This window comes from Danio aesculapii, chromosome 7, assembly GCF_903798145.1.
Source record: "Danio aesculapii chromosome 7, fDanAes4.1, whole genome shotgun sequence".
Lineage (NCBI taxonomy): Eukaryota > Metazoa > Chordata > Actinopteri > Cypriniformes > Danionidae > Danio > Danio aesculapii.
The window spans coordinates 43,820,360-43,847,290 of NC_079441.1; the positions used below are offsets into that span (position 1 = coordinate 43,820,360).

Below are 26,931 nucleotides of genomic sequence, written 5' to 3' on the forward strand. Positions count from 1 at the left end.
CACTTCATTAATGTAACATCACGTCAAGGGTCAAGTTACTGCTTATTTAGAAACAGGATTTTGGCTATGGTTGTTTTGTTTATTTATTTAAACAAAAAAACCCTCTTCAAAATCCATGAATTACAACTAATATACTCGGCAAACAAGTTAGCTATGGTAATACAATAAAACAAAAAGTAATAAATGAATAAAATTAATTAAGAGTTCAGATGCAAAATCCTCATCACAAAAAGCATCATCTGAAATTCTCTTCAAAATTGCAGATTTTTCTCAGGCTCCTGTGTTTATGTTTGGTTACAATATTTGTATATAATACAATGTTTGGTTTGGTTTCACTTTAAATGCAATTAAAAAATTTTATTCTTTGTCATAAAGATTAAATACCGCACCTACATGCCTGATAAAAGCTCAATTTTAAGAAGAAAATTTCAGAGGCTTATGGATGCTGGACACAGAACTAAACATACCTACTTAAACTTTTAAATAATAGACATCAAACCAAATCACTACTGCAATGATACCTGTTCATCTGTTTTCCACTGGAATATGAGTGTAGTGACAACGCTATTTAAAAATCTGCAAACTAAAAAAATCTGCAAACTGTGCACTGTGAATGGCACAGCAAAAAAGAAAAAAGTATTTGATGATATATTCAGTTATTATTATTATTTTGTTTTTGCATATAATCATATGCTTAACAGTGGTGGAAAGAGTACTGAAAAATCATACTCAAGTAAAAGTACCATTACTTGCCTAAAAAAGTAGTGCAAGTAGATAAAAATAATCTGTTATAAATGTTACTCAAAGTATGAGTTAAAAAGTAGCCCTTTTTCAAAGTACTCAAAAATAGTACTCAAGAATAGAGTATTACACTGTGAATAGCTGATACATTTACATGCAATTTATGCAATGATGTATAAACGTAACATTCTGTAGTGCATTTACTGATTGTTTAAGGCCATTTATCAATTTCAGTCATCAGTCGACAGTAAACATACAGTCTCTCGGTCAATGTGTGTAAAGATTTTGGCCATTTTCTTAAACCCTTTTAATGCTTCCATACAGTTTGCTGCATTAATAAAGAGCCAATGTCTTGAGGTTGTTACTTTGTATGTGTGATTTAATTGGACAGCCAATCATTGTAGACAAGGAAAAACAAAGTAGTGACTGCAGGTTGAAGGAAAATAGTACAATAAAACTACCGATACAGCACTAAAAATGTACTTAAGGGAAAGTAAGAGAACACATTTTTAAAACTACTTAGTAAATAACAACTCCTGAGAAAAAAAACTACTCAATTACAGTAGTTTGAGTGTTTGTAATTTGTTACTTTACACCACTGATGTTTAATAAAAGCAGCTCTTACCTGGTGTCCACACTTTCCGTGAGTGAAACAGAATGGCTTCAAGTGCTAGAAAAGCTTTACATCTGCTTTGTAACTGATTAATGATTACCCTCCTTAATTTGTCTGAGAATACTTGTTTCCTCTGATTATTCAACTGATTAGCAAGTCCCTGGCTTGCATATGTGTGGGGGAATAAATTACATGGCATTTTAACCTCAAGGCTTAAAGTGCTCTGCATTTGCAGATATAAAACAGCCACAACAAAATAAAGATTGCATCTTTTATTTTATTATAAAAGCATTGTAAACATGTAACAAAATTCACAACTCAATTATATTAAATGGCATTAAGTGCAAATCAAACGTTTTAAAAACAGCTAACAACACATCATTTATTGCTTCTATGTCATTCATTTGCACATGGAGCATAGATGTCGGATTAACTCAATATGTCGGACGTCTTATATCGAAACGCATTTATATTGCCTCTTGCCCAACCCTCATCCCACCCCCCAACAAAACCCAAAAGCATCGAGTTCAGTGTCTTGGCTGAGTTACGAACCTGCGCACTCAGTTTCAAGTAACATTTGATTCCATATGATATCTCAACCAGAAATATGACTTGTGCTCGTTCCTCCTCTGATACAGAAATAGACATAAGGCAAATCAACGCGCCTTTGTGCCATCTTAACCACAGCTCTCCACAGGTAACATTGTGATTTGTGGAATCACCTCCTAATTTACATGCACAGAATCTGACAACTATACATATTAAGGCCGCAAAACACTGAAGAAAAAAGGTAACGTAACAATAAAAAGCCTCATGCCGGTCAGCACAACATGATCTTGTCAGCTGTGTTTCATATATAATCTCTTCTTCGGTTTACAAAACAAGTTCGTATTTGTCTGTACAGCTAAATAGTCCTTATATTAGCATTAAAAACACACAGCTTCTGGTCGTGGGTATCAGATGGCATATTAGTCCAGTTTGTTTGTTTTTGAAATTATAGCACTGAAAGGTCGTGGCAAGATTTGGACTTCTGTCTGAAGGCCATCTTCTTGTTCTTACGGGCCACCATTCGGCCCAGGAAACGTTTGGCCTTTTTGCTGATGCTTTCACGACGCTTGCAGTTGGCCATGCGGCGAGCGTTCTCTTCCTTGCTGTCCTTGCGCAGGCGAATCTGCCGTACGATGCCCTCGAAGAGGTCACGCACATTGTGATGCAGCGAGGCTGAGGTCTCAATGAACTTGCAGTCAAACACAACGGCACAGGCGCTGCCCTCTGGAGAGACCGGGAAAAAAGAGATGAGGGTGAGCAATAAATCCATTACCAGAGGGACACAAGCTACAGTGTCAACATTACTATGCTTTCTGCTCTTTAAATCTCAGGAGACAGGAGCTCTTTATACACAACAACTAGAATATGGCTCTAAAAAATAAGGGTTACAAAAGTAGGGTTTTTCAGTGATGCCATAGAAAAACACTATAATTTTGGGGGAAGAGCTCTTTAAAGAATTTTTTTGTGCATAAGGAACATTTAAAAGGATGGAAAACATTTTGGACTGAATTGTTTGAGCTCTTAGTGCAAATAATGAGTGCAGAGACTACAAATTGTGTATAAGGGTGGAATCTTACCATCCATAGAAACTTCCCGGGAGCGCACCAGGTCACTTTTGTTCCCCACCAGGATAATAGGGATGTTTTCTGACTGACGAGCTCTGCGCAGCTGGATTCGGAGCTCTGAAGCTTTCTCAAAGCTGGACTTGTCTGTCACTGAGTACACGATGATATAGGCATCTCCCATACGCATGCACTGATCCTGCAGCCACTGGCTGTTATCCTGTAGGAATAAATATAAGCAGTGTTAATATCAATAAGGAGTAATGTTAATGTGTGTGCATATATGCAGCTGAGCAAAAAAGGTTCATTCTGTAAAGGTCTCAAAATTTTACTTCCAAATTTCAAATAAAAAGTATAAACATTTAGAGCTTTTCCCCTTTTTCTTCCTCAGAAACTGCTAATTGGTCAACATAACAAATGTTTTTTGTTGTTGTTGTTGTGATTTAAATTCAGGGCCACCAAAGATTGGTTTCTAAACTCTTCTGAAGCTTAAACAATGGTTTTGTGTTGACTAAACATAAACATGTATAAAAACATGGCACCTGTTTAGTTATTTTATTTATTTTAAATTTGGAAGAAATATCATCAGTCATTTACAGTATAAAGCATTTTAACTACTCAACTATTAATTATAAATCTACAGACAAAACTATTTACATATACTTTTGTAAAGATGTTTAATCAATTATGTATATATTTATATTATAGCATTTTTTTTGTATTATTTAAAATTATGGTTAATCATATTAGCCTATTTACATTTATTGAAAACAAAACAAAAAAGTACTTTAGCAAATGGTCATTACCTGTTCCCATATGTCATACAGAAGGATGGACGTCTCCTCGTCATCAACCTCAAGAGATCTGTCATATGTGTTTCCTAAAACGAAGACACATACAATACATAAGTATGTAAAATGGATTAGATACTGCCTGAAAAACTTGTTAGGCTGTTATGTCCTCTGATATGAATAGTCTGAATGGTAGAATCGACATTCACCTGTTTCCTCGCAATCGTTACTGTCTTCAACTCCGCCGAATATCCTCGCCAGACTGGACTTGCCCACGCCGTGCTCGCCCAGGAGGACCACCTTGTAGACCTGTCCGTCGGAGTCGCTGCCGGAGGAGATGACCGAGTCTGAGGAGTCCGACACGCAGCTGTTCCTGTCGGCATTGAAGCGCATGAGGCCGGGCAGCTCGCTGGGCTGAGCCGCGGGCATCGAGCGCAGCTCCCGGTCGTCCACCGGCATACTTCTCCGATGCAGAGTCTGCAGGTGCAGGGGAAACGGCATGCTACCTCTCCTCTTATCCATGTTCCTCAACTTGTCTCCTTTGTTCAAAGTCATGATTCCAAACCTGTCTGTGTAGAACTATATTTATAAAAACTGTAGCCTATATTTAATAACACTTTTTTTATATGCTCTACAGTTATGACAACTACTAGGCTACTACTACAACTAATAACATTAATAATAGGCTAATAGCTGTTATAGCAAGCAGAGTTATAAGATAGACTATATCAAAATGATACTTACATTTGAGTGCGGCTAGAAAGTCTTCGTTCAATGTCAAAAATTCCAGTTGGTTATTCCGCTTTACTCCGTTAATCTTCGCCGAGGGTTTCTCTTATGATCTCCGGTGAGACGGAGCGCTTATTTATGTGAATGAGTGACGTCAGGCCGGGGAGGGTTTGCCTCGGAGAATCACGCGTGTTTCTTATAGTAGAGCCGTGATTTTGAGGGAGGAGCGCGGGTGATTCACGGATGTGCGCGGGCGTCCGGTGGAGAGAGAGAGAGAGAGAGAGAGAGAGGGGTCTTCCCTCCCCTGCGCGTGTGCTGCATGAACGATGAGCCACTGAATCATATTCCGCCTTTACTACGGACTACAGCCACGGCACTCTGCATTGTCTGTGGAGTAAATGCGTATACGCTTCATCACCACAGTGCCTTGCTTTGAAATCAGTGTACACTTCTTTTAATTTACCCATTTAGCCTTTTATTATCATTCTTTAGATGAAAAAGAGATTTTGCTCGTTTAGACTAGTTTAAGCTGTCTCTTATACAGAGCTCGGACAAACCATGTGAAAAAATGTGGTAAATATAATTTACTTCATTTATATATAATTAGGATATAATTATGTTTGGGTTAGGGTTATTCTAATACACATTCTGCCATTGATCAACCACAAATTGCAGCCTGAATAGACCTGTAATACAAATTGCAGGCCTGTAAATTACATGGGAAAAATGTAGTAAGTAACACAGATTACTTAGGCTATTTCAATTATTTTGGATTACTTTTAGAGTGTTTGTTTGTAAATACATTTATGTAGGCTATTTGATTTGATCTCAAATTCCGAAGCATATGAATCACAAAGGATTTCAAGAAACAATAGGTGTAATGGTCATTTTATTTTCTGAACATTCAAAATCAAACACAGTATAATTGTGTGAAGATGAACATTTAAAAAGGAAAAATAAGAATCAATTAGATAAATGAAAATTGAGAATTAACAATACATAGTGAATAATTTACAGCATTAGACTTAGACTTGTAATCAATAAAAAGCAACTGCAATCATGAGAAATTATGATCATTTAAAATTCTCATTTTTTTTTTTGCAAAAAATGTTGAGATTACTTTGTAACTACTATTAAATTTTCAGAATCTGAATATTCTTTAAAAAAACTGCATATCCTCTTAAAATACAAAGGATTTTTCCCAAAATAATTTGTAGACACGTTTTTTTTTTCAACATGTTATATATCTATGGCATATTTTTGATGAATTGTGTGTTATCTAGCTAACGATAAAGCTTATATAATTATTGTAGGGTTATGTTTTTGTTCGACTGTGTTCTTATAGTGTAATTATTAGTCCATATGCACTTTGTTATTTTCAGTATTGTATTGATGCTGGTAACATGATGTTAGGCTCAGGCAGGTTTGTGCATTATCATTACATGATTTTATGCATATCCACGAAAGACATCCTGTTATTCTCAAGGGCAAGTTTACCCTTTCGTCACGCTGCTGGAGTTCATTTAAAGGTAATTCAATGTTGCCATCTAGTGTAAAAAGATTGGTATGACATAGACATTTCTTTACGTCTTTAGCGTTTTTTAAAGACCCAATTCACTGTACAAAAATATTTTTAGCAAGTAAACAACCTATATGTGTTGATTTCACAATTTGTATGTGAAGGAGATGTCCACAATGTATTGCAGTGACCAATACAACTTATTAAAGTTATGGGATCTCTTTTATACCCTGCTCTATCTGCTAACATGGGGCTAATAATTCTGACTTCAACTGTGTGTCTGTGTGCGTGCGTGCGTATGTATGTATGTATGTATGTATGTATGTATGTATGTATGTATGTATGTATGTATGTATGTATGTATGTATGTATGTATGTATGTATGTATGTATATATATATATATATGTATATATATATATATATATATGTATATATATATATATATATATATATATATATATATATATATATATATATATATATATATATATATATATATATATAATAAATCATACAGTCAAATCTACATCTTAGTTACCTAAGGATGACCATAAGCTGTAACAATGTAATAGATAAGAGCTAGGTTATGAACACTAATAATTTACTAGAAGCCAGAATTAAAAAAAAAAAAAAAAAAAACAATAACATAAAATACAATATTAAATTAAAATAAACGAAAAGAAAACTCACTAGCACTGTTTAGTCCAACTTCTTGGGCACTGATCAAAAACTACAGTGAAAACCTAAAAAATTCATACTGACCAAAGAGCATTGTACAGATATTATCTTGGTGCGGACAAACCCAAACCCTACCCAAGACACAGATTTGCCAGAGAAGATTAAAATGGATGCACAGAAGGAAAACATTACACGTTTTTCATTATTCAATATATTATAAAAATCATATGGCAATTATTAACCACAAATAAAATTATTTTTTAACATTTGAGCTCTATGGGAACAATTATGGCCATAAAAATGTAACAAAAAAACAAAAACAAATAAAAGGCATATTTTATAAACAAAACGTCTATATACACTATGCAGTTTGCACTTATTTATAACACCAATGCAAGACGAGCAAACTGTTAAATATAAATGACTGACACAAATATGGTATTTATTCAATATAATGGTGTTTATTTTCATGAGCAGACTGAAAAAAAGACTTGCAACGTTAGCTAGTCTGGTAGTTTATAAAAAAAGACTATTGAATAAGAGTTCTGTTACATGCAATAGTATCTATCATGAATTTTTAATGCATGCAAGTGAAAGCACTTTTGCGACTTGAAAGCCAAGCAATTGTAATCTAAACAGACACTGAAACTTACTATACTTATTATAGAATATTTTTAGTAATCATTTTTAGTAATTTAGTTGATTTTTTGTTGATGTTTTTATGTTGTGTATTGGAAAAAAAATGATGATTTTTGGAAATGACTAAAAATGTATTTTAATTTTAAACGCAGTTTCCTAGTGCTGAAGAGCAGAACTGCTAAAGTAATTCCTGAAAATAAATAAATAAAAACCTGTGTTTTTTGCAAATGACCTCATCACATCATCCCTAGCTGATGCTTTAAGAAACACTGTGGACTCATTTACAGCATTTAGAAAACCGAAGCATTTATTTTATAACAGCAGACAGTAAAAAATGCAGTAATATAGAGCTTAAATCAAATGGCCTGTGACAAAGCTTAATAATAGCTCATCCTGCAAAAGTTGCATTGTCTTGTGAAGCTTTAAGTGTATAATGTTAATGATGTATAATGTTAATGATGCATAACCAAGTGTTGATGTACCAGTAAATCCATATATTTGACTAAGAAATTATTTGTAGAAATGAATTAGTTTACCACATCAAACACATAAGGTTTTATTAATCCTAATTATATATATTTTTATAAATCATATATCATCCAAACGTATGGCCAATAAAAAAGGTATTAAAGTTAAAAGGCTTCATTGCATTCCTCTGTTAACGTTTTGCTCAAAACAAACAAACATATTCTAAATAATATTTCTATTGGCAAGACTGTAAGGCTGATAATAAACAAAGCAGTGCAAATGATTTCAGTTTTACACATTCTCCACTTTCATTAACATACATGTCTTTGAAAACTTTCTAAAATCTGTTTTTCCAAATCAGACTATTAATAGTCCTTTTGTACATATTCACAGACATATCACAAAATTGCATCACCTTTTTTTGTATCCACATACTCTTAAACAGAAAACAACTGATTCTGTTTCCATATTATGATCATTTCTTTCCTTTTTTAAAACGGAGTATGAATGGATGGATCCCCCACTCTCTCCCACATCTTCTAAATATGAGTTGTTCTGATCTGATATTGTTTGTTGAATGCATCAATAATCATTCTAAAAGAAGCAAACCAACCGCACTAATAATGGCACTGTTATTATCACGCAGCTCTGGCTAGCCTGTAAGAGTTCAGTCATGACCTGTTAAAGCAGGAATGAGCTGATCACACTCCTCTGCTGGACAGACACTGGTTGACCACCTCCAGCAGCTGAGAGTTCTCCAGAGCCGCTGCCACTCGCTCTTTGTCTGCCAGCTGCTTGTTGACTGCAGTAGAAAGAGAATATATACATAAAAAAAATAATAAAAATAATAAATCTGTTAAATATACAGTGGTGTAAAGTAACAAATTACAAACCACATCATACTGAACTACCTCAAGACATGGGTGATTTATAATTGCAGCAAACTGTTTTTAAGCATTAAAAGTGTCCAAGAAGAGGTCCAAAATCTTTACATACAAAGAGAGAGAGACTGTTTAGACTGCATGTCACTGATGAGAAAATGACAGATGTTTACTGTATGATGACCGAAATGGCCTTAAACACCCACCAGACACAAGACATCAACATGACGCCAGTTTGACATTGTACCCGGGACATTGCATTTTGTTTGAAAATGAAAATCCGGTTGATGTCAGAACCCAAAGTCAGGCTGATGTCAATGTTATGTTTACAACGAATCCACATATTACATGTAAATGCATCAGCTTTTTACAGCGTGATACACATTACCCTAGAGAACTTTTGAAAGGGCTACTTTTTACTCATACTTTGAGTAATATTTATAACAGATACATTTACTCGACTTGTGCTACATAGGCAAGTAATGGTACTGATTTTCAGTACTGTTTTTACCACTGTGTGTGTGTATATATATATATATATATATATATATATATATATATATATATATATATATATATATATATATATATATATATATATGTGTGTGTGTGTGTGTGTGTATGTATGTATGTATGTATGTGTGTGTGTGTGTGTGTGTGTGCATGTTAGTTGTTTAAATTCATAAAATTAACAAATAAATAAATAGAAAACAGTAAACACAAATTTAATTATTTTTGCTGTGAAATTTTGTTTTATAATACTATTGTTACTATTATTTTCATTTAATTTTTTTCTATTTCAGCTTTGATATTTCTACATTAAAATTCAGTAACTAAAATTAACAAAAAATATTTTAGTTGGCCATAATATCACAGCTATTAACAAACATTAATAGTGGTAATTATACATCCACGTGAACAGTACCTGTCCTGCAGCAATTTAATATTGCGGGATTATCGATGCATTATTTTCCTAAAATCATGTAAATATCAATTATAGCATGATTTTGGGGAAGTTTTATTTGTACACTTCAATATTTTGTCCACCACAATAGAAAATATAAAGCTTTAATCATAGAATTAAGCTTTAAAATAGCATCTTAATCGTGTATATTCTTAGGAGATAACTGATTAATGAACTTAAAGAAATAGTTCATAAAACTTTATGAAATAGTGCAGTACGAAGTTATAATACTGAAGTCAGAATTATTAGCCCCCCTGTTTATTTTTTCCCCAATTTCTGTTTAACGGAGAGAAGATTTTTCCAACATGTTTATAAACATAATAGTTTTAATAACTCATCTCTAATAACTGATTTATTTTATCTTTGTCATGATGACAGTAAATAATATTTGACTAGATAATATTATAGACACTTCTATACAGCTTAAAGTGACATTTAAAGGCTTAAATAGGTTAATTAGGTTAACTAGGCAGGTTAAAGTAATTAGGCAAGTTACAGTATAATGACAGTTTGCTCGCTAGACTATCAAAAAAATATATAGCTGAAAGGGGCTAATAATTTTGTCCTTAAATGGTGTTTAAAAAACTTTAAACTGCTTCTATTCTTGCCGAAATAAAACAAATAAGACTTTCTCCAGAAGAAAAAAATATTATCAGACATACTTCATAAAACATACATATATATTATTAAAACTACTATTCTATTATAACAGTTTACCTGCATCCTCAGAAGCATGTGTGCCAGGCGTGATGTGAACATCAATCTAACAAAAACAAAGACAAAAGATTTATGTGTGACCCAAAGCCTACAGTAAAAATGTGTTCGGTTGCTCAGTAAACACACTGTACCTTAAATCTGTCAGGCAGGGAGCGTAGCAGCTTGACTTTGATTGACAGGCCAATGAGTGTGGCCATACTGCAGTGTGGGATGGTCGGTGTGAACTCAACAGACACTGTGCTCTCCTCATCATTCACCTGCTCAGTCGGAAACATATTATAGATAGAATAGCATCAATGCTTGTTTCTGCCACAGCATTAAAATTAAAACAACTTAAATCTGACTTTTATCTCACAATTCTGACTTTCTTTCTCACAAAAAGAAACCAGTGTGAGATGATTTGCGCTTTATGACATGGTGCGTTATTCTGCTGGAAGTAGCCATCAGAAGATAGGTACACTGTGGTCATAAAGGGATGGACATAGTCAGCAACAATACTCAGGTGCGCTGTGGCTGTGGCATTGACACGATTCTCAATTGGTACTGATGGGCCCAAAGTGTTCCAAGAAAATTTCCCACACCATTACACCACCACCACCAGCCTGAACCATTGATACAAGGCAGGATGGGTCCATGCTTTCATGTTGTTGATGCCAAATTCTGACCCAACCATCTGAATGTCGCAGCAGAAACCGAGACTCATCAGACCAGGCAATGTTTTTCCAATCTTCTATTGTCCAATTTTGGTGAGCCTGTGTGAATTGTAGCCTCAGTTTTCTGTTCTTAGCTGACAGGAGTGGCACCTGATGTGGTCTTCTGCTGCTGTAGCCCATCCGCCTCAAGGTTGGACGTGTTGTGTGTTCAGAAATGCTCTTCTGCTTAACTCGGTTGTAACGAGTGGTTATTTGAGTTACTGTTGCCTTTCTATCAGCTGGAACCAGTCCGGCCATTCTCCTCTGACATCGACAAGGCATCTGCACCCACAGAACTGCCACTCACTGGATATTTTCTCTTTTTCGTGTCATTCTCGGTAAACCCTAGAGATGGTTGTGCGTGAAAATCCCAGTAGATCAGCAGTTTCTGAAATACCCAGACCAGCCTGTCTGGCACCAACAACCATGCCATGTTCAAAGTCACTTAAATCACATTTCTTCCCCATTCTGATGCTTGGTTTGAACTACAGCAGATCGTCTTGATCATGTCTACATGCCTAAGTGCATTGAGTTGCTGCCATGTGATTGGCTGATTAAAAATTTGTGTTAACGAGCAGTTGGAGAGGTGTACCTGATAAAGTGGCTGGTGAGTGTATGTTGATATTCAATAGCAGAATATATGTGATAATGAACATGCACAATATTGATATCGTGGGCACTTCAAAATCCAGTGAAAAATTCTTTATCATTAAACGTTGCTTTGTAGAATATTCAGATTGTATTTACAATGGTTTTCATTATGGCGCCAAATACTTTGAAACTTTCTGAAACCATGAACATTTTCCCATGTTAATACAGCCCAGTACATACCCAAATACTGGTTGATTATTATGTGATCGTTTATGTGGCTACTGTATATTACCACTGTGCAGTAAGGCTCCAGAAGTTACCATTAGTACTAAACTCAAGAGGAAAACTACAAAAGTTTTATTAATCTTAGGTGATGTTAATTTCTCAGTTAATGTCTAATAACGCATTACAATGATCTTCATAATCCGATTTCAGTTTGTAATAGTTTTATTAAATAAGTAATAACTAATAAAATCCAGTTGTATTTATTAAACTATTATTAAGATGGTAAAGTATAATATTTCTGGTTCTTATAGCTGTTAAAGTAGTTTTTTTCTCCAAATATTAAGATAAAATCTCACAACTGCAGGTGCACTAGTCACAATTCTGAGAGTAAGGTTACAATTGGAATATATAAAATCAGAAACCGGATGATCCCAATACTTTTCCTACCTGAGAGTTATCACAGCTTTACATGCAAACGCAAGTTTACATCACACAATTCTGAGCAAACAAAAGATATAAAATCTGAAGAATTAAAGTAAGAATAGTAAGAAAACCTTAAAAATGAACTTTTAGAACTTAGGAATCGTAGAAAAAAGCAAATGGCAAGATTAAGATTTCAATACCAAATGGTTGACCATATTATGACCGTTTTAAATAATGACTGTTAAAGTCATTTAAAGAATAACTGTTTTAAATAATGGTTTAAACACACATTGTTGCTTTAAAAAAATCATAATCCTGTTGCACTTCTACACTTGATTTTGGTTTTACTGTAAAAAACAAACAAAAAACAAACAAACAAGAAAACGTGTAATGAGAATTTTAAATCTTTTTTGGCACACTTCAATAAATAAAGATGATTTAGTATTCAAAAATGTTTTAGTTTGATTGTTGTTAAATAAATTGGTCTTACACTTCATATTTTCTGATTTTCACAGTATATGTATTAATTCCAGTACTTTTACCATAAACTGAAGGCGTACTCACACTATAACAGTTGCCTTGAACCGGGCCAAAGCACGCTTGTCCCCCCTCCCGTCTCCCCCGACGGCCCAATTCGGGCTAGGGCACGCTTACGTCATCGATGATGCGCTGGTCAGAAGCACTCTCGCTCAGTACAGTGGAGATTTCTTCAGTTATATCGTCGTTTGATATGCAGCGACACGCAGTCAAATATCCAGCCACATTTGACGCTCATAAACAATCATAAAGTCCTCGTGGTGCAGAAATTAGGAGGTTTGCTGAAGGTGCGGAGCTTTCGTGCAGTGAGAGGTTTGAGTCTTCAATAAACTACAACAGTTTGCGTTCATTGAACAATAAGAATGATTAATAAACGCATATAAAGAGTCTCGCTTTCAGTTTCGGGCTTTGGCGTGTTTTGCACTCACACACAAGGATACAGAGTACCCAAGTGAACCGTGCCTGAGCCCGATTCAGAGCACTCACACTTCTCAAACGATGCGGGAAACGGGCCTGGGCATGGTTCGGATAGCATAGTGTAAGTACGCCCTGAGTGTGTTAAATAGCAACATTAGGAGTTAAGAAATGCAGTCCAAAAATGTTTCTCTTGGTGGGGCAGTTAAAGACTTAAATATATTTTGAAATTCAGAGAAAAGTGTTCAAACTGAGACTTGAAACAGCGAGGGAGAAAGGATTATGTGTCACAATAACTTATAATTATGATTAATGATTTTTATTGTCCATGGAATTTCTTATTTTCTTGAGGAATCACAAGTTCATTGAAGAGTTCAAACATTTAATACCACTTTACAATAAGGTTGTATTTGTTTATGTTAATAAAATTAGTTATTAGTTTATGTAAACTCACGGTGCATTAACTAATGTTAACAACTAAGAATTTTGATCTTAATAATGCATTAGTAAATGTATCTACCTCAGAACTGTTTACTCCCCCCCCCCCATCCCCTATATTGCACTACTGTTTATCATCTACAGTTATTTCTACTGTAACTTGTTGTTTAGTGGGATTTGTATTGGAAGGATATATTTACGATTGACTGAGTAGTGAGATACACAATCTCATCGCACATGTATATAATGTACATTGTATATGTGTACAATGACAATAAAACGCATTCTATTCTATTCTAGTCATACATTAACCAATGAAACCTTGTAAAGTGTGACCAAACTAATATATATCTAGTTATTAGAGAAGTTCTGTCAACTGTTACTGTGTGTATACCGCTCAGACTCACATTGACACGCACTTGTTCCACCACATTGAGCTCCTCGAGGGACAGCGGGTGCTCGGGGTCATTGATCGACCTAATCAGATGTAATTAGTTAAGGTCTGACTCGAGTATACAATAACACTTAAATGAGTTTGTGAACTACAGCAGATAGTAGAAGTAAATAACTGCTATGGGGGCAGAAAATTTAAAGCAACGGGGCGACTTGTCAAAGCAGTGGTGTAGCCTGAAAGTGTTGTGCTGTGAAAGGATATCGAAGATCTCTCTGACATCGATAGGGTCCGCCACATCTTCATCTTCATCAGTGGAGGTGAGCAGTCTTTCCCCTGACCGCTGAAATATCAGAGGATTGGCGTTCTCTAGTCGAGTCCCACCCGACATTATTACACCTTCGACGATGAAATTTTGACCAACACTAGTATTTGATCAGTACTAGCTGATCACGTCGCTAACTCTGCTCCGAAACAAAAAAACAAATAACCACAACCCAGCCAGGCGAAAAAACCCGGAAATATATCCGGTTTTCAAAATAAAGTTTTAAATAAAAATCGATGTTTTTGTTTTATGTTCTGCAACATTCTGGGTCATTCTACAGAAACGTGGGCTTTCTGTCCCTAGACAGCAATATTACACATAACAACAATTTTACAATTAAAAAATATATTATTATGATTATTAATAAAATTATTTGCTACTATATATATATATATATATATATATATATATATATATATATATATATATATATATATATATATATATATATATATATATAAAGCAAAGTCCCTTATATAAAGTCCCTTTATAAATCTAGGCTCGCCACAGAGAATGTACCGCCAACTTATCCAGCATATGTTTTACACAGTGGATGCCCTTCTAGCTGCAACCCAGTACTGGGAAACATCTATACAGACTCATTCACACACATAGACTATGGTCAATTTAGTTTATTCAATTCACCCATAGCGCATGTCTTTGGACTGTGGGAGAAACCGGAGCACTCGGAGAAAACCCACGTGAACAAGGGCAAAACATGCAAACTCCTCACAGAAATGCTAAATGGCCAAGCCGGGACTCAAACCAGCAACCTTCTTGCAGTGAGGCAACAGAGAGGAAAAAAACATGCCACAGTAAAAATCATCTGTGCCCCACTAAGCTTGGAGATATGTACTTTTTGCAAATGTATAATTTTCTTTGTGTAAATGTATAATTTTCAAAATGTCTTTTGTTATTCTCTAAGCGCAACCACAACAACGCTGGTAAAAGCAAACTGACGCACACGCAGAGAAAAAAACATTCCCGCAGCTCTAGCATGCTGCTCCTGTTCTTGTTCACATGCATGCCGATAAAATAGGTGCCGCTCATGCACTGTGAAACTGGAGTAAAGGCCTAATTTTCTGTTACTTTTATGACACGAGGTGTCGACACGCAGCGTATAATATGATGATGATCTTATTTTGATTAAGTATGGCTTTGAAGCAGAAAGGAAGGATAAAGTCAGGGAGGTAAGACTAACATTAATTCTCAGCCTAATTCTCAGTCGGGTCTAAGATGAACAGATAATTATATATATATATATATATATATATATATATATATATATATATATATATATATATATATATATATATATATATATATATATATATATATATATATATTGTATTCTATAGAATTGTCATAATTAATATTCATGCAAAATATTTCTTGTGATCTTAGCATATTACTTCAGTTGTGTCTTTACATTGTTTCTCAGTTACATTTAGGATTGTTTTCTGTTATTTATTAAGAAAATTAATAATATTAATAATAACTTTATTTATAATAAATATTAATATTTTTTATAATCCCAATGATGGTTTTGACCATATTTTGTGTTAAGACAAACATTTTTTTTACATGTTTAATCTTTCTTTTTCTATAACTAGATGTTTTTTTGGGGGGGAAGGGGGATTCGTACTGACATGCATTAGCTGTGTTTCATTTCAGAGGCTGAATCCAATGAAGGAAGAATTCGAAGGTTGTCTCAATTCAAACTAATTTGAGGCTCCTTCAAATGTAGCCTCTAAACATGTTCTTTGTATGTAATTAGATTACAGCTGGTTGATACTTTGCTACCTCGTCCAAGAATATGAATTATGATATTTATGATATAACTGAATGAATTAGGTTTCAGTTTATTTTGATATGTAAATAAACATGTAAAAAATAGTACTAAGAAGTCATTTTATATACCTTTTACATTTTTATGTGTTGCATGCATAGGAAATAGGGAATATATTTCTACAGTTTGGGAACTTTGTTTTGCTCTCAGATCTCTAAATATAAGTTTTAAAATCACTTTGAGAAAAAGTCAGTACAAATGTTGCTGTCGCTCATTAACGGCAGCTGCCACGGTTGCTAGGTGACGAGTTGAGATCAGTATATAGCTTAACTATCTTATTTCACAGTGTTCGGCTCGGCCTGTGTGGACTTCGAAGGACTCACTTTTGAAGTTTACATCTCACAAAGGATGCAGCCTCTGAATTAAGACACAGCTATTCTGCTTATTTCACCCATGTTCACGATTCCAATTTGTTGTCTCAGTTGGTCATTGTTTCATTGATTATCTCAACTTGTTCCTTGTTTGGTTCACTGCTTATTCTGATGCATGTCACCCTAAACCCGCAGTCACACTGCACTTTCTGCCCCATAGACATCCATTTTTATGCATGCAAATGCGACAGGCTGGAAACTCAAGCTCGTGCGACAAGATTCACAGTTTGCTGCGTTAGAAAGTTCAAGCTTGGTGAACTTTGTTGTGCGAAATCATCACATGGCTGTGTGAGGCCAATTGAAGATCAAAACATGACTTGTGGACCAATCACTCGCATTTTTAATGTCTGTTTAATCCTGCCCCTTTTCACAGTGCCGTCCAGCAGAATATTGCAAATTCAAACTCTAGTGTGACCACAGTATCAGTTTGATTCATTCTAGAGGTTGGATGTATTTGTATGTTCATGGTTGTTCTTACACTCTGTGTGCTAACTACAACCACAGTGAGACAGAAGTATTTAACACATATGTTGGTGCTGAGGAGCCCAGTCTATCTGTACAATCTAGCACAACAGGCAGGAGAAAGCAAGTGACTAAAATTAGTTTTAAGGTCAAGCATATGCTTACAAATCTAAGCAGCATTCATCAACCTTGAAACCTTGCCCTTGATTAAACAGAGCGGTCAGGTAATTAATGAGCCAATCAATGCTTATTTTAAATATAAAGAGCCTTTTGACTGAATTATTATAGGCATAATAAGCACCAGTAAAACAGCAGATCTGCCTTCATTCTTTTAACCAAACATCATTAGACCAGTATTGCAATACTTTACAGTATTAAACACACCATGATTTTTCCAGCTAAATATGTTTCTAAAGGAGCTGATGATATAAAATTGACCCTGATTTTTGTGAAAATCCAAACAATCCGCACATACAAATAAACAGAAAATAAATTCAGAAAGTTAGTTACGTGAAATCAAATAGGAATGACACAAGGAGAAAGTACGTAACTACTGAAAATCTTTTTTAGATATGGCAGCTTTAAAGGAGAGGTCCAATACAATATAATATTTTAAGCTTTAGTTGATGTGTAATGTAGCTGTGTGAACATAAACAACATCTGTGAATGTAAAACACTCAAAGTTCAATGCAAAGGGAGACATTGGCTTTTTTAGAGTTAGCTTAGCAAAGCATACAGCGAACAAAGTTTCGGGAATACAAAAAAAACACAACCTGGTTAAAGTGATCACAAATCCATCAGGTTACACACATACACCACATGCATACACCCTGCGCAGTGAAGGGGCTTGGCCAGAAGCACTGTAATGTTAAAGCAGAGAAAGCTAAAATGCAGTCCAAACACTGCTATTTCCACAGAGCTCATTCTGTTTCTATATCTGGACTTCCAAAGGACACGACACAAAGAGAGAAGTTATTACAATTTTATTTTAATTATGTTCCAGAGAGTAAAAATATAGCTTTAGCATTTGACAAAGGATAGCTTCCAGAATCTCTCCCAGTTCAGTGCTGGATTTGGCTAAAAACTCCTCAAAAAAGGAGCAGCTCCAACCATAATAGAAGAAGCTGTGGATTGTGAGCAACAACCTGTAAGTATTTTTATTTGTTAAAATTTATCTATTACATGCATATTTTCTAGCATTAGCGGTATGCTGTAGTGATGACATAAACAAGGTTTATGTTGTTTGGCATAGTTAACAATTTAGCTACAAATTCATATTTATCAGTCAAACTGCTGTAAACAGCCAAACTTCAGCAGCACTGTAGTGTCTCTCTATGCAGACGCTTTCCCTGCGTTGTACATCTCAAATAACAAACTAGCAAAAGATATGAGAATGCTTCATATGGACTGATTATTATCATATGGGCTGCGGTGAGTAGTCACACAGGAATGTTGTGTACCTGGCTGTATATCTTATCAGCGAAGAGAAGTCGACACAAATTTATACTTTCACCTTCTTCCGAGTGACTCAAAGGTCCATTCTGAATGAATAGTGAAAATAAAAAGGGATATTGGATCTCATTTTCAGCTAAGTTAAAGGAAATGGCACTAATTAGCTAATGTTTTCTTTCCCAAACACACGTTTCAGACGCCATTTATGAAACTTAAGTTAATGAACTGATTCTTTCACTATATTAGACATGTCAAGATACTGAACTTCAGCACTGAAAAAAAAAAAAAACGTCAATTCTCTGATAACATTAAAGGTACTGTTGATGGCATTCTTAAACAGCGCTGACTTACCATTGTGTTCACGCGCTCAACAGAAATGACTGTGATTGGCTGTGAAGGTCATCAGTTCACCGCACTTCACTGATGTTTACCGAGCACAAACACAGACGAGCGATCCACTGATAAATTGAATAATCTTCACGGTTTGCACTCAGTGAAGAACGATGAGCTGATGACCTTCATTTCTGTTGAGAACTGGTGAATACCATGGCAAATCAGCTGTTTAGGAACGCACTCAGTGGCGCTTGAATATTAGCGGGAAATGGATGTTTTTAAAACTTCAGTACCGGGACAACACAATTACAGACAACACGAGGGTGTGCTACAGAGGACTGAAGCAGGGAAGCGTCCCCACGGTGTTTACCTGCTGCCATGAACTGAAGCCTAGGAGGACACTTGGATGTATTACTCTGAAACAGATTGTAATGTTGTTTGATGCATACTATGCTTTTAATTGTTTAAATTAAACTGAACTGAATGATATTAAAGTGATGTTTACACCATATCGGCATTTTGAAATCGTGGCAACAGCTGTAGGTTCGTAGTACACAGCATGTTGCTGCAATGTGAACAGTGCTGATCCTATATTTCCGGGTTTCTTCCCTACCGCAGCCTCGCTTTCGGGTTTTAAAATGGTGGCCGCGTGAAATAAGCATATAACTTGCACATATTTAGGCTCACACTGACACAGCTACTCTGTCTGACAGTATTCACACAGCAGAGGCACAGCATGTGCTAGTGACTGGACGTGACGCTTCCTGGTGACGTGGAGCTGATTCACGAATCACAGCACATTATGTTAGCTGACCAATCAGAACCTCTTGAGGGCGGGCTTTCGGAGGAACCAGGAAATATGACAGTTGTTTTTATGTTAGCTGAGTAGCAGTATCTAATCAAAGTAAGATATAAATAATGTACCTCACATAAGAAAAAAATAATGTGATTTTCAACAAATAAAGAATGAGCACACATTGCTTTGCATATTATAAGCACAATCAAGCCATACAAATACACTCTGGACCACCCCTTTAAGACAGCTCTTATGTGCGCATTGCTCAGGTGTGATTTATATACACACAAACTGCATTATCTGGTATTCTGACAATTAAATGATTGCATTATCTTCCATGGGGAAGTTAAACGTTGTTCCAGAGTTCTTATTTAAGAGCTATGCATGCTTCTTACAATGTGTTGTTGTGTGGCATACATTTTCTTTATTCTTAGAAGCTTTGCTATTTTGAGAATGCAGTGTGAGTTTTATTAAATTATACATCACGTTAATCTAGCACAATGTTGGCCACTGCTGCAGTTCATAATGAGTCTCTTCCTGAGATGCTGAATCATCCGCACAAAGGATTTATAGACAAAGAGATTATCAAGAGAGTCACATGTTATATTTAATGGACAAGTGCTTTTATTGCAGGCTCTTTTCCAACCAATGAGACTATAAATCTGGCATTACTGCTCTGCATTGGCCTGTTGAGAGAGTACCATTCATATGCTGACTGCTTCTGTGAAGGTCAAAGGTTAATTTTATAGGGTGGAAATTAACTATGGAATATTTATTTATGTGCCGCAACAGTCTCCTTTCTGAGAGAACATTTTTGCATTCGCACACAGGCACAGAATTTATTGATTAAAGCCTATTGGGTGAAATGTTAGTACAATAGGTTAGCAATGCAAATTTTTTTAATTAATTATTTTTGCAAATAATTGTTCTGTATTGCTTCTTGTATGTTTCACAGTAGTGCCCAGTGAGTGAAACACTATTGCAATAGATCATATTGCAGAGTACACTGCAGTGTGGAAAGACCAATGATTGGTGCTATATGGTTATGATTTGGAATACATTTGAAAATTTGCTATAACCCCTAAACATAACCATTAGTAACAGGGCTGCCAACTCTCACACGTTCGGCGTGAGAGTCTTGCAATTGACAGCATTCTCACAGTATTCAGTCCACATAAAAACCAAAGGCCATAACTGGTTGAACGTAATGTGATCATTATCTTGATGGATAAAACAAAAACAACAAGTGGAACGCATTTTAAAACGTACTAGGTTTACAAATAAATGTAAAAAAAAAAAATTCTTCTGTAAGAGAAGGGTTCACTCTCATTAGTGTCATAACTTTTATTTAAAAAATATCAATTTAAGTTAATAGATTCACATTTCAGAGGGGGCATTTTAGCAGGGGTAGCAGCCTTTTATGTGCAGGTGTTGGCATGCAGTGAGTTGACAAAACTAAAGTTAAAAAATATGATCTTATTTTGACTAAGCATAGCTCCTGATAGATTTTTTTTTGTATGAAGCAGAAAGGAGGAATGAAGTCAGGGAGTTAATAAATCTAATTCTTGGCCAAGAAACAACACAAGAGATAATTCTGTAAACAATATTTTTGGTGTTTTATGGAATTGTCTATAAAATGTAATTATAATAAATTAATATTCATTTATTTATTTTTATACGGCTTAGTTTCTATTTCAGAGGTTGCCATAGCGGAATGAAATGTCACCTGTTCTGGCTTGTTTTGCACAGCGGATGCCCTTCCAGCTGCAACCCAGTACTGAAAAACACCCATACACTCGTTCACACAAACACACATTCTTAGGGTTAGGATTACGACCAATTTAGTTTATTCAACTGACCTGTACCCTATGTGTTTGGACTGTGGGGGAAACCGGAGCACCTGAAGGAAACCCACGCCAACATGGGGAGAACATGCAAACTACACACAGAAAGTCCAACTGAACCAGCCGGGACTCGAATCAGCCACCTTCTTGCTGAGTCACCGTGCTGTCCTGAAATGAATATATTTCTGTAAAAAATTTCTTAAGTGATCTTAGCATATCACTTTAGTTGTGTCTTTATATTGTTTTCCAGTTACATTTAGAACAGATTTGTTCTTTTATTTATTTAGAATATAATAATTGTTGATAGTAATAAACCTCTTATTTAAAATAAAATTTTTATTAAAAGTATTTATTAAAATAATACCGTTTTTATATATTTATAAAATGGCTTGGGGGTATAGGGGCGGGGTAATCTCACTCCAAGCTAAATCTAAAAGTTGGCAGCCCCTGAAGTAAAAAACCAGCAAGTTTGCCAAAGTTATATATAAAATGCAAAATGTATTTGTTTACAAATCATATGGCACAAGCATTTTGATGTTGTTTTAACATATTGTGCAAGAGACATTGTGCAAATGAGTATTAATTGCCTTTACTGTACTACTACTACTAATGATAAATTATCTAAACCTGAACTTAATTTGAACATTAAATTATATGCATATATTTTAAGGCTGATTCAAAAAATGCATATAGTATAACTGAATTAAATATTCAGTTTTATATCGATTTCAGTAATATTATTAAATAATATGCAAATGTTTTCATAAGTTAATGCAATGTGTAAAGTAATATATAATGTATTCTAGTGAATGCATTATTTTAATAAGAAAAATAAAAAGGTGCTTGATTTGCTGCTGCTTGTTTAACCTCTTTTAGGAGGCATGAGAATGACTTAGTCATACATCATACCTTAGACTACTTGTAACAAAGACAGACATTTGTAAAAATTAATCAATCAATCAATCAATCAATCAATCAATCAATCAATCAATCAATCAATCAAGCAATCAAGCAATCAGTCTTGTCTAATTCAAGTATCAGTAAGCTTAATTCAGTATACTTAGGATAAACTTAGGATAGTCAGGATAAACTATTTCAGCATCAAGTCAATCTATGACCCTTAGGAAGTTTGCTAAACCCCCTTAATGGGCACTGCACCCCTTTTTGAGAAACACTGCAGTGTAAAGCACACATAGGAATCAAAGAAAACAATTACATAAAGATCACATTGCACAGTAACACTTTACAATAACAGTACATGAATAATGATGTGTTTATATGTAAACTAAACATTACTATATTATGAACTAATGACGAGCTAATGCATGTGCTAATCATGAACTAACTTAACTATAACATGATTCACATAAGTTCATGTGTGAATAACAGCTGCCTTAATTACTTATAAGTAGATTATTGTTTGTTAATCGATGTATTAATTACCACATTAGTTTATGCTTAATTTAACCATCATGAACTCATGATATCTTACTGTTTAATTATATCATGACTTTACTTGGAGGGGCACATCATCATTAACCCATTCTTAACTACTCATGAACTCGTTATGCACGTCCGTCTAGTGTATTTACACTGAATAACAATAGAAAAGTGTTTAGTCAACATCAGCAGTTTAAACACAGGAGTTCATGAGTAGTTAAGAGTAAGTTAATGGTGATGTGCCCCTCCAAGTAAAGTCATGACATAAATCTACATTAACAGCTCATGAGTTCATGTTGGTTACATTTAGCTTTAACTTAAATGTTAATTAATACATTAATTAACAACATGTACTGACAAGTAATTAAGGTAGCTGTTATTCGCACATGAACTCTTATGAGTCATGTTAGTTAAAGTTAGTTCATGGTTAGTGTGCGCCTTAACTCATAATTCATAATAAAGTAATGCATAGTTTACATATTAACATATCATTATTCATGTACTGTTATTGTAAAGTGTTACCCATTGCACTTTTATTTTAAAACCTCCATTGCCACCAGTGGTTCTTCTTTCTCTGCAATTTAACATCACTCTCGCATGGAGACAGAAAAGACCATTCTGCCTGTGTAAATTTTCAGAAACAGGATAGTCTCATGTCAAGTGGAAAACTGACTAGAGATTTGATGGATATAGCAGTGGAGACACAATGAGCTTTACATGCAAATACATTTGGAGAGCTTCACAAGATCAAAGACCTGCAGTGGTATGTCTGAGGAAGTTTAACTGTCTCCAAATATCAAATAATTCATTTTCTCTGCAGCGGATGATTAAACTCAAACGCTGCTCTCAAAAATGTTCTGATTCTCAAAGATATCTGAGCGAGAATGTGTAAAAAAAGAGGGCTTTTGAGCTGATATAATTTTTATCTCAGCATCTTGCTTCTTTCTGAGGGTAAAGCAACAGCAGAAATGATCATGATGCCACAAGGGGTCAGTCTTACCACATGCCAGTTTCTGCGGTTTAATCATTACAACAAAGACTGCAGTAATCTCCACTAGGTTTAATGCCAGTTGATAGGGAAAGTAGATAATCTCTGACATCCTTCTTCACTGATTGGTTGAGCACAAATAAGAGGATTATTAAAGGTGCAGTGAGAACAAACTCAATTCATTTCAACAAATCCAAAATCAGATCCATTGTTTCACCTGAAGAAAGGTAACTGAGTCAAAATATTATTTTTCAGCAGATGTTTGATAAACACACCCTGCCAGAACAGACATTCACATAAAATGGAGTAACTAAATCTAAAACCCATACATTTAGCCACACATTATTAAAATTATTTAATCCACAGGACCTTTCTGAAGGTCATCTGACATCTGTATCCCGTTGAGAATCATGACCCTCACATAAAGGCCAGAAACAAAACTAGAATCTGGGTCTGTCTTGGTCGTGCTGAGTGCTTCTGACATTTTCAGTGCAAGAAGGTCTGTTTTTCTGCTCTAATAACAGAGGTTGTTCAAAAGTTTGCAGGGAGAGGACTGAAAATCCCGCAAAAGGCTTTGAGTGACTGGTTGTGATGAATAAAGAATGAACAGGTGTGATAAAACAAGCACGAGGCACAGTAGAATAGATAGCGAACACATACAGTTTTGAAATGAGGGCATTACTAGGTTGGAAACAAGTCACAGATTACAATATCATTGTCAGGGTTGATGAGCATGAGGGGAGGTATATTAGTGTAGAAATGTGTGCCACGCAGATACTCACCCAACAGTACTGACCTATTTAGTGTGAGCTTTTCTCCCTTCACATGCGGTTAGAAAGTCACTTCTGAAGTCATGGCTATCCACAAGTTGGCGATTTGTCTGTTCTTTATGTTTTTGCAATGACTTTGACTGAGATTTTGTACAGTATTCGTTGGGCTGTATGTTGGGAGTTTGCCAGGGTTAACCACAAGTTTTGAGGAGAGTATTACAGATATTCAGTCTTGCAGTAGATTCATTTGTTGACTCTGGATTTCAGCCACACTGCTGATTAAAGACTCTGAGTTGGTGGAAAGCCAACTTGATGCACACACTTTGGGCACATAGCATTTGTATTTGATTAATATGAATTTAACTTTGAGAGATAATGATGTTAAAACAACACTGAAAGTCACATAATAACTCTACAGTACTGTTTCTGTGTATTAGATGCTACAGTTATTAACAAAAAAGGTTAAACATATATGAAACATTGCATACTAAAACTAAACCAATGATTTGCACATCATTTTAATGCAAATGCTAAAATATCAAAATGACCAATTCAATCCATAGAAAAATGCAGGGAAATCAAATTTGTTCTTGATCATTTACAATTGTTTAAATATAATTGATTTGTTTTTGCAACCTTAATAATTACACATTCAAGTAAGGGACATTGAGGGACCTCTCATTTACAAAAGATTTATTATTTTTAAATAATCAACTAACCAACCAATCAGTCAGTATGTTAACTATTTAACCAGTCGGTCAAACAACCATACAATCTACCTAAGAGTCAACCAACCATCCAACCAGTCAGTCAACCAGTAGTCAGTCAGTCAGTCAACCAACAAACCAACCAGGGGTGCGTTTCCCAAACAATGACATAATTTGTGGTTGAACTATCATAGTACTTTGCATCGTTTGGAAAAAAGGGGATGTAGTGTTGAGTGTTTCCCAAAACCGTAGCTGCTTTGTCGCAGATCCATCTTTTGAACTATGTTAATTATAACGTAAGACGTCCATAATGATGCTCTAAACAGGATAGAGTAACAAGTCCTTTAGAGAAAAACCCTATCTTTTATTTATTTATTTATTTTTTGCAAATTAGGTTGTTTTATACGCACACGCATTAAAACAAATCCAATATTAGTTTTGATTAAAAGCATGCATTCATTTTCCAAATTAATTGAAATATATGTAAACAGCACATATAGGGCCTATGTTTCCTTTACAAATATTATTAAGAATATGCCATATTCTATTCTAAAACATAAAAGCTAACACTCTAATCTCATATATAAATCATATAAAGCATTAGGCTAATGGTTGTAATTTACAATAGGCCAATTATTTAGAAAATAAAAAAAAATCCTACTTATTAATAATAATAATGATTGTTATAACTTATTATTATTATTATTATTATTATTATTATTATTATTATTATTATTATTATTATTATTATTATTATTATTATTATTAAGTAGGATGTAGTTTTTTTAAGTCTACTTTTACAATTTGACACATTCAAGCCACTGCATAAATGTTCTAACCAACAGGCTCATGTCATATAGGCCTACAGTTCAGATACATTTCTTAATAAATAGCCTACTACAAATTAAAACCATTAACGTATGCCATATATTTTTGTTTTCACAAGCTTTGGAGATGTACCGTAAACTCCACTTTTAAATAATAGGTCACCTATAGCTTTCGTCATGAGCCTCGGCTGTGTTCAAAATAATAAATAAATGTTTTCAAAGTGCACTGCGAAGGGAACACAATTGTAAATATGAAGATCGCTAAAACTGAACTTTTTTAATCATTCCAAGTTTAAATGCTGGAATGTTCTAAAGGAATATGGCACAGGGGGGATAACTGGGAATAAAACACAGTCAGGAACTATGTTTCTAACTACAGCTCTAGAGGTGTAGTTCACGCAGTTTGCGAATGTTCATTAGAACAATAGATTTAGGAAACGCCAAATCAACAAGCTATGTTTGTAACGATTGAACTTGAGACCTTAGTCAGCTAAATATGGTTTTTGGAAATGAACCCCAGTCTGTCAAATAACCAGTCAGTCAACACACCAGCCATTCAGTTAACAAACCAACCAACTATCTAGCTAACCAACCAACCAACCAACCAACCAACCAACCGTCAGTCAAATAACCAGTCAGTCAACCAACCAACCATTCAGTTAACAAACCAACCAACTATCTAGCTAACCAACCAACAAACCAACC

At 34.9% G+C, this 26,931-nt stretch overlaps 2 protein-coding genes across 3 annotated transcripts; both read right to left on the reverse strand.

Annotated features, from left to right (window-relative positions):
• Positions 1-1,647: 1,647 nt before the first annotated feature.
• rrad (Ras-related associated with diabetes) lies at positions 1,648-4,632 on the reverse strand. 2 transcript variants are annotated; one of them, XM_056462903.1, is made up of 5 exons: positions 4,500-4,632; positions 3,965-4,320; positions 3,771-3,844; positions 2,980-3,184; positions 1,648-2,626 (listed from the first exon to the last, which is right to left on the reverse strand). In XM_056462903.1, coding segments are annotated over exons 1-5 (915 nt in total). In that variant the 5' UTR covers positions 4,502-4,632; the 3' UTR covers positions 1,648-2,348. The 2 variants fall into 2 exon arrangements, with proteins under 2 accessions (XP_056318878.1, XP_056318879.1); XM_056462904.1 differs by having other exon boundaries at positions 3,965-4,324; positions 4,500-4,628.
• Positions 4,633-7,601: 2,969 nt separating this feature from the next.
• Positions 7,602-14,579, reverse strand: ciao2b (cytosolic iron-sulfur assembly component 2B). Its single transcript, XM_056461986.1, has 5 exons — positions 14,325-14,579; positions 14,079-14,156; positions 10,483-10,608; positions 10,352-10,397; positions 7,602-8,591 (listed from the first exon to the last, which is right to left on the reverse strand). Exons 1-5 carry the CDS (start codon positions 14,451-14,453, stop codon positions 8,491-8,493), a joined length of 480 nt encoding a protein of 159 aa, XP_056317961.1. The 5' UTR covers positions 14,454-14,579; the 3' UTR covers positions 7,602-8,490.
• Between the last annotated feature and the right edge of the window lie 12,352 nt (positions 14,580-26,931).

What these genes read in the sequence shown, in the direction of transcription:
- rrad (XM_056462903.1), bottom strand. An exon ending in TGTATGACATATGGGAACAG is followed by an intron (nt 3,185 to 3,770) that starts GTAATGACCATT and finishes TTATTCCTACAG; the next exon opens with GATAACAGCCAGTGGCTGCA. An exon ending in CCGGGAAGTTTCTATGGATG is followed by an intron (nt 2,627 to 2,979) that starts GTAAGATTCCAC and finishes CGGTCTCTCCAG; the next exon opens with AGGGCAGCGCCTGTGCCGTT.
- ciao2b (XM_056461986.1), bottom strand. Translation starts at nt 14,453, where the DNA reads ATGTCGGGTGGGACTCGACTAGAGAACGCCAATCCTCTGATATTTCAG. An exon ending in CCCTGCCTGACAGATTTAAG is followed by an intron (nt 10,398 to 10,482) that starts GTACAGTGTGTT and finishes TGTTTTTGTTAG; the next exon opens with ATTGATGTTCACATCACGCC. An exon ending in ACATGCTTCTGAGGATGCAG is followed by an intron (nt 8,592 to 10,351) that starts GTAAACTGTTAT and finishes TTTCTACTGCAG; the next exon opens with TCAACAAGCAGCTGGCAGAC.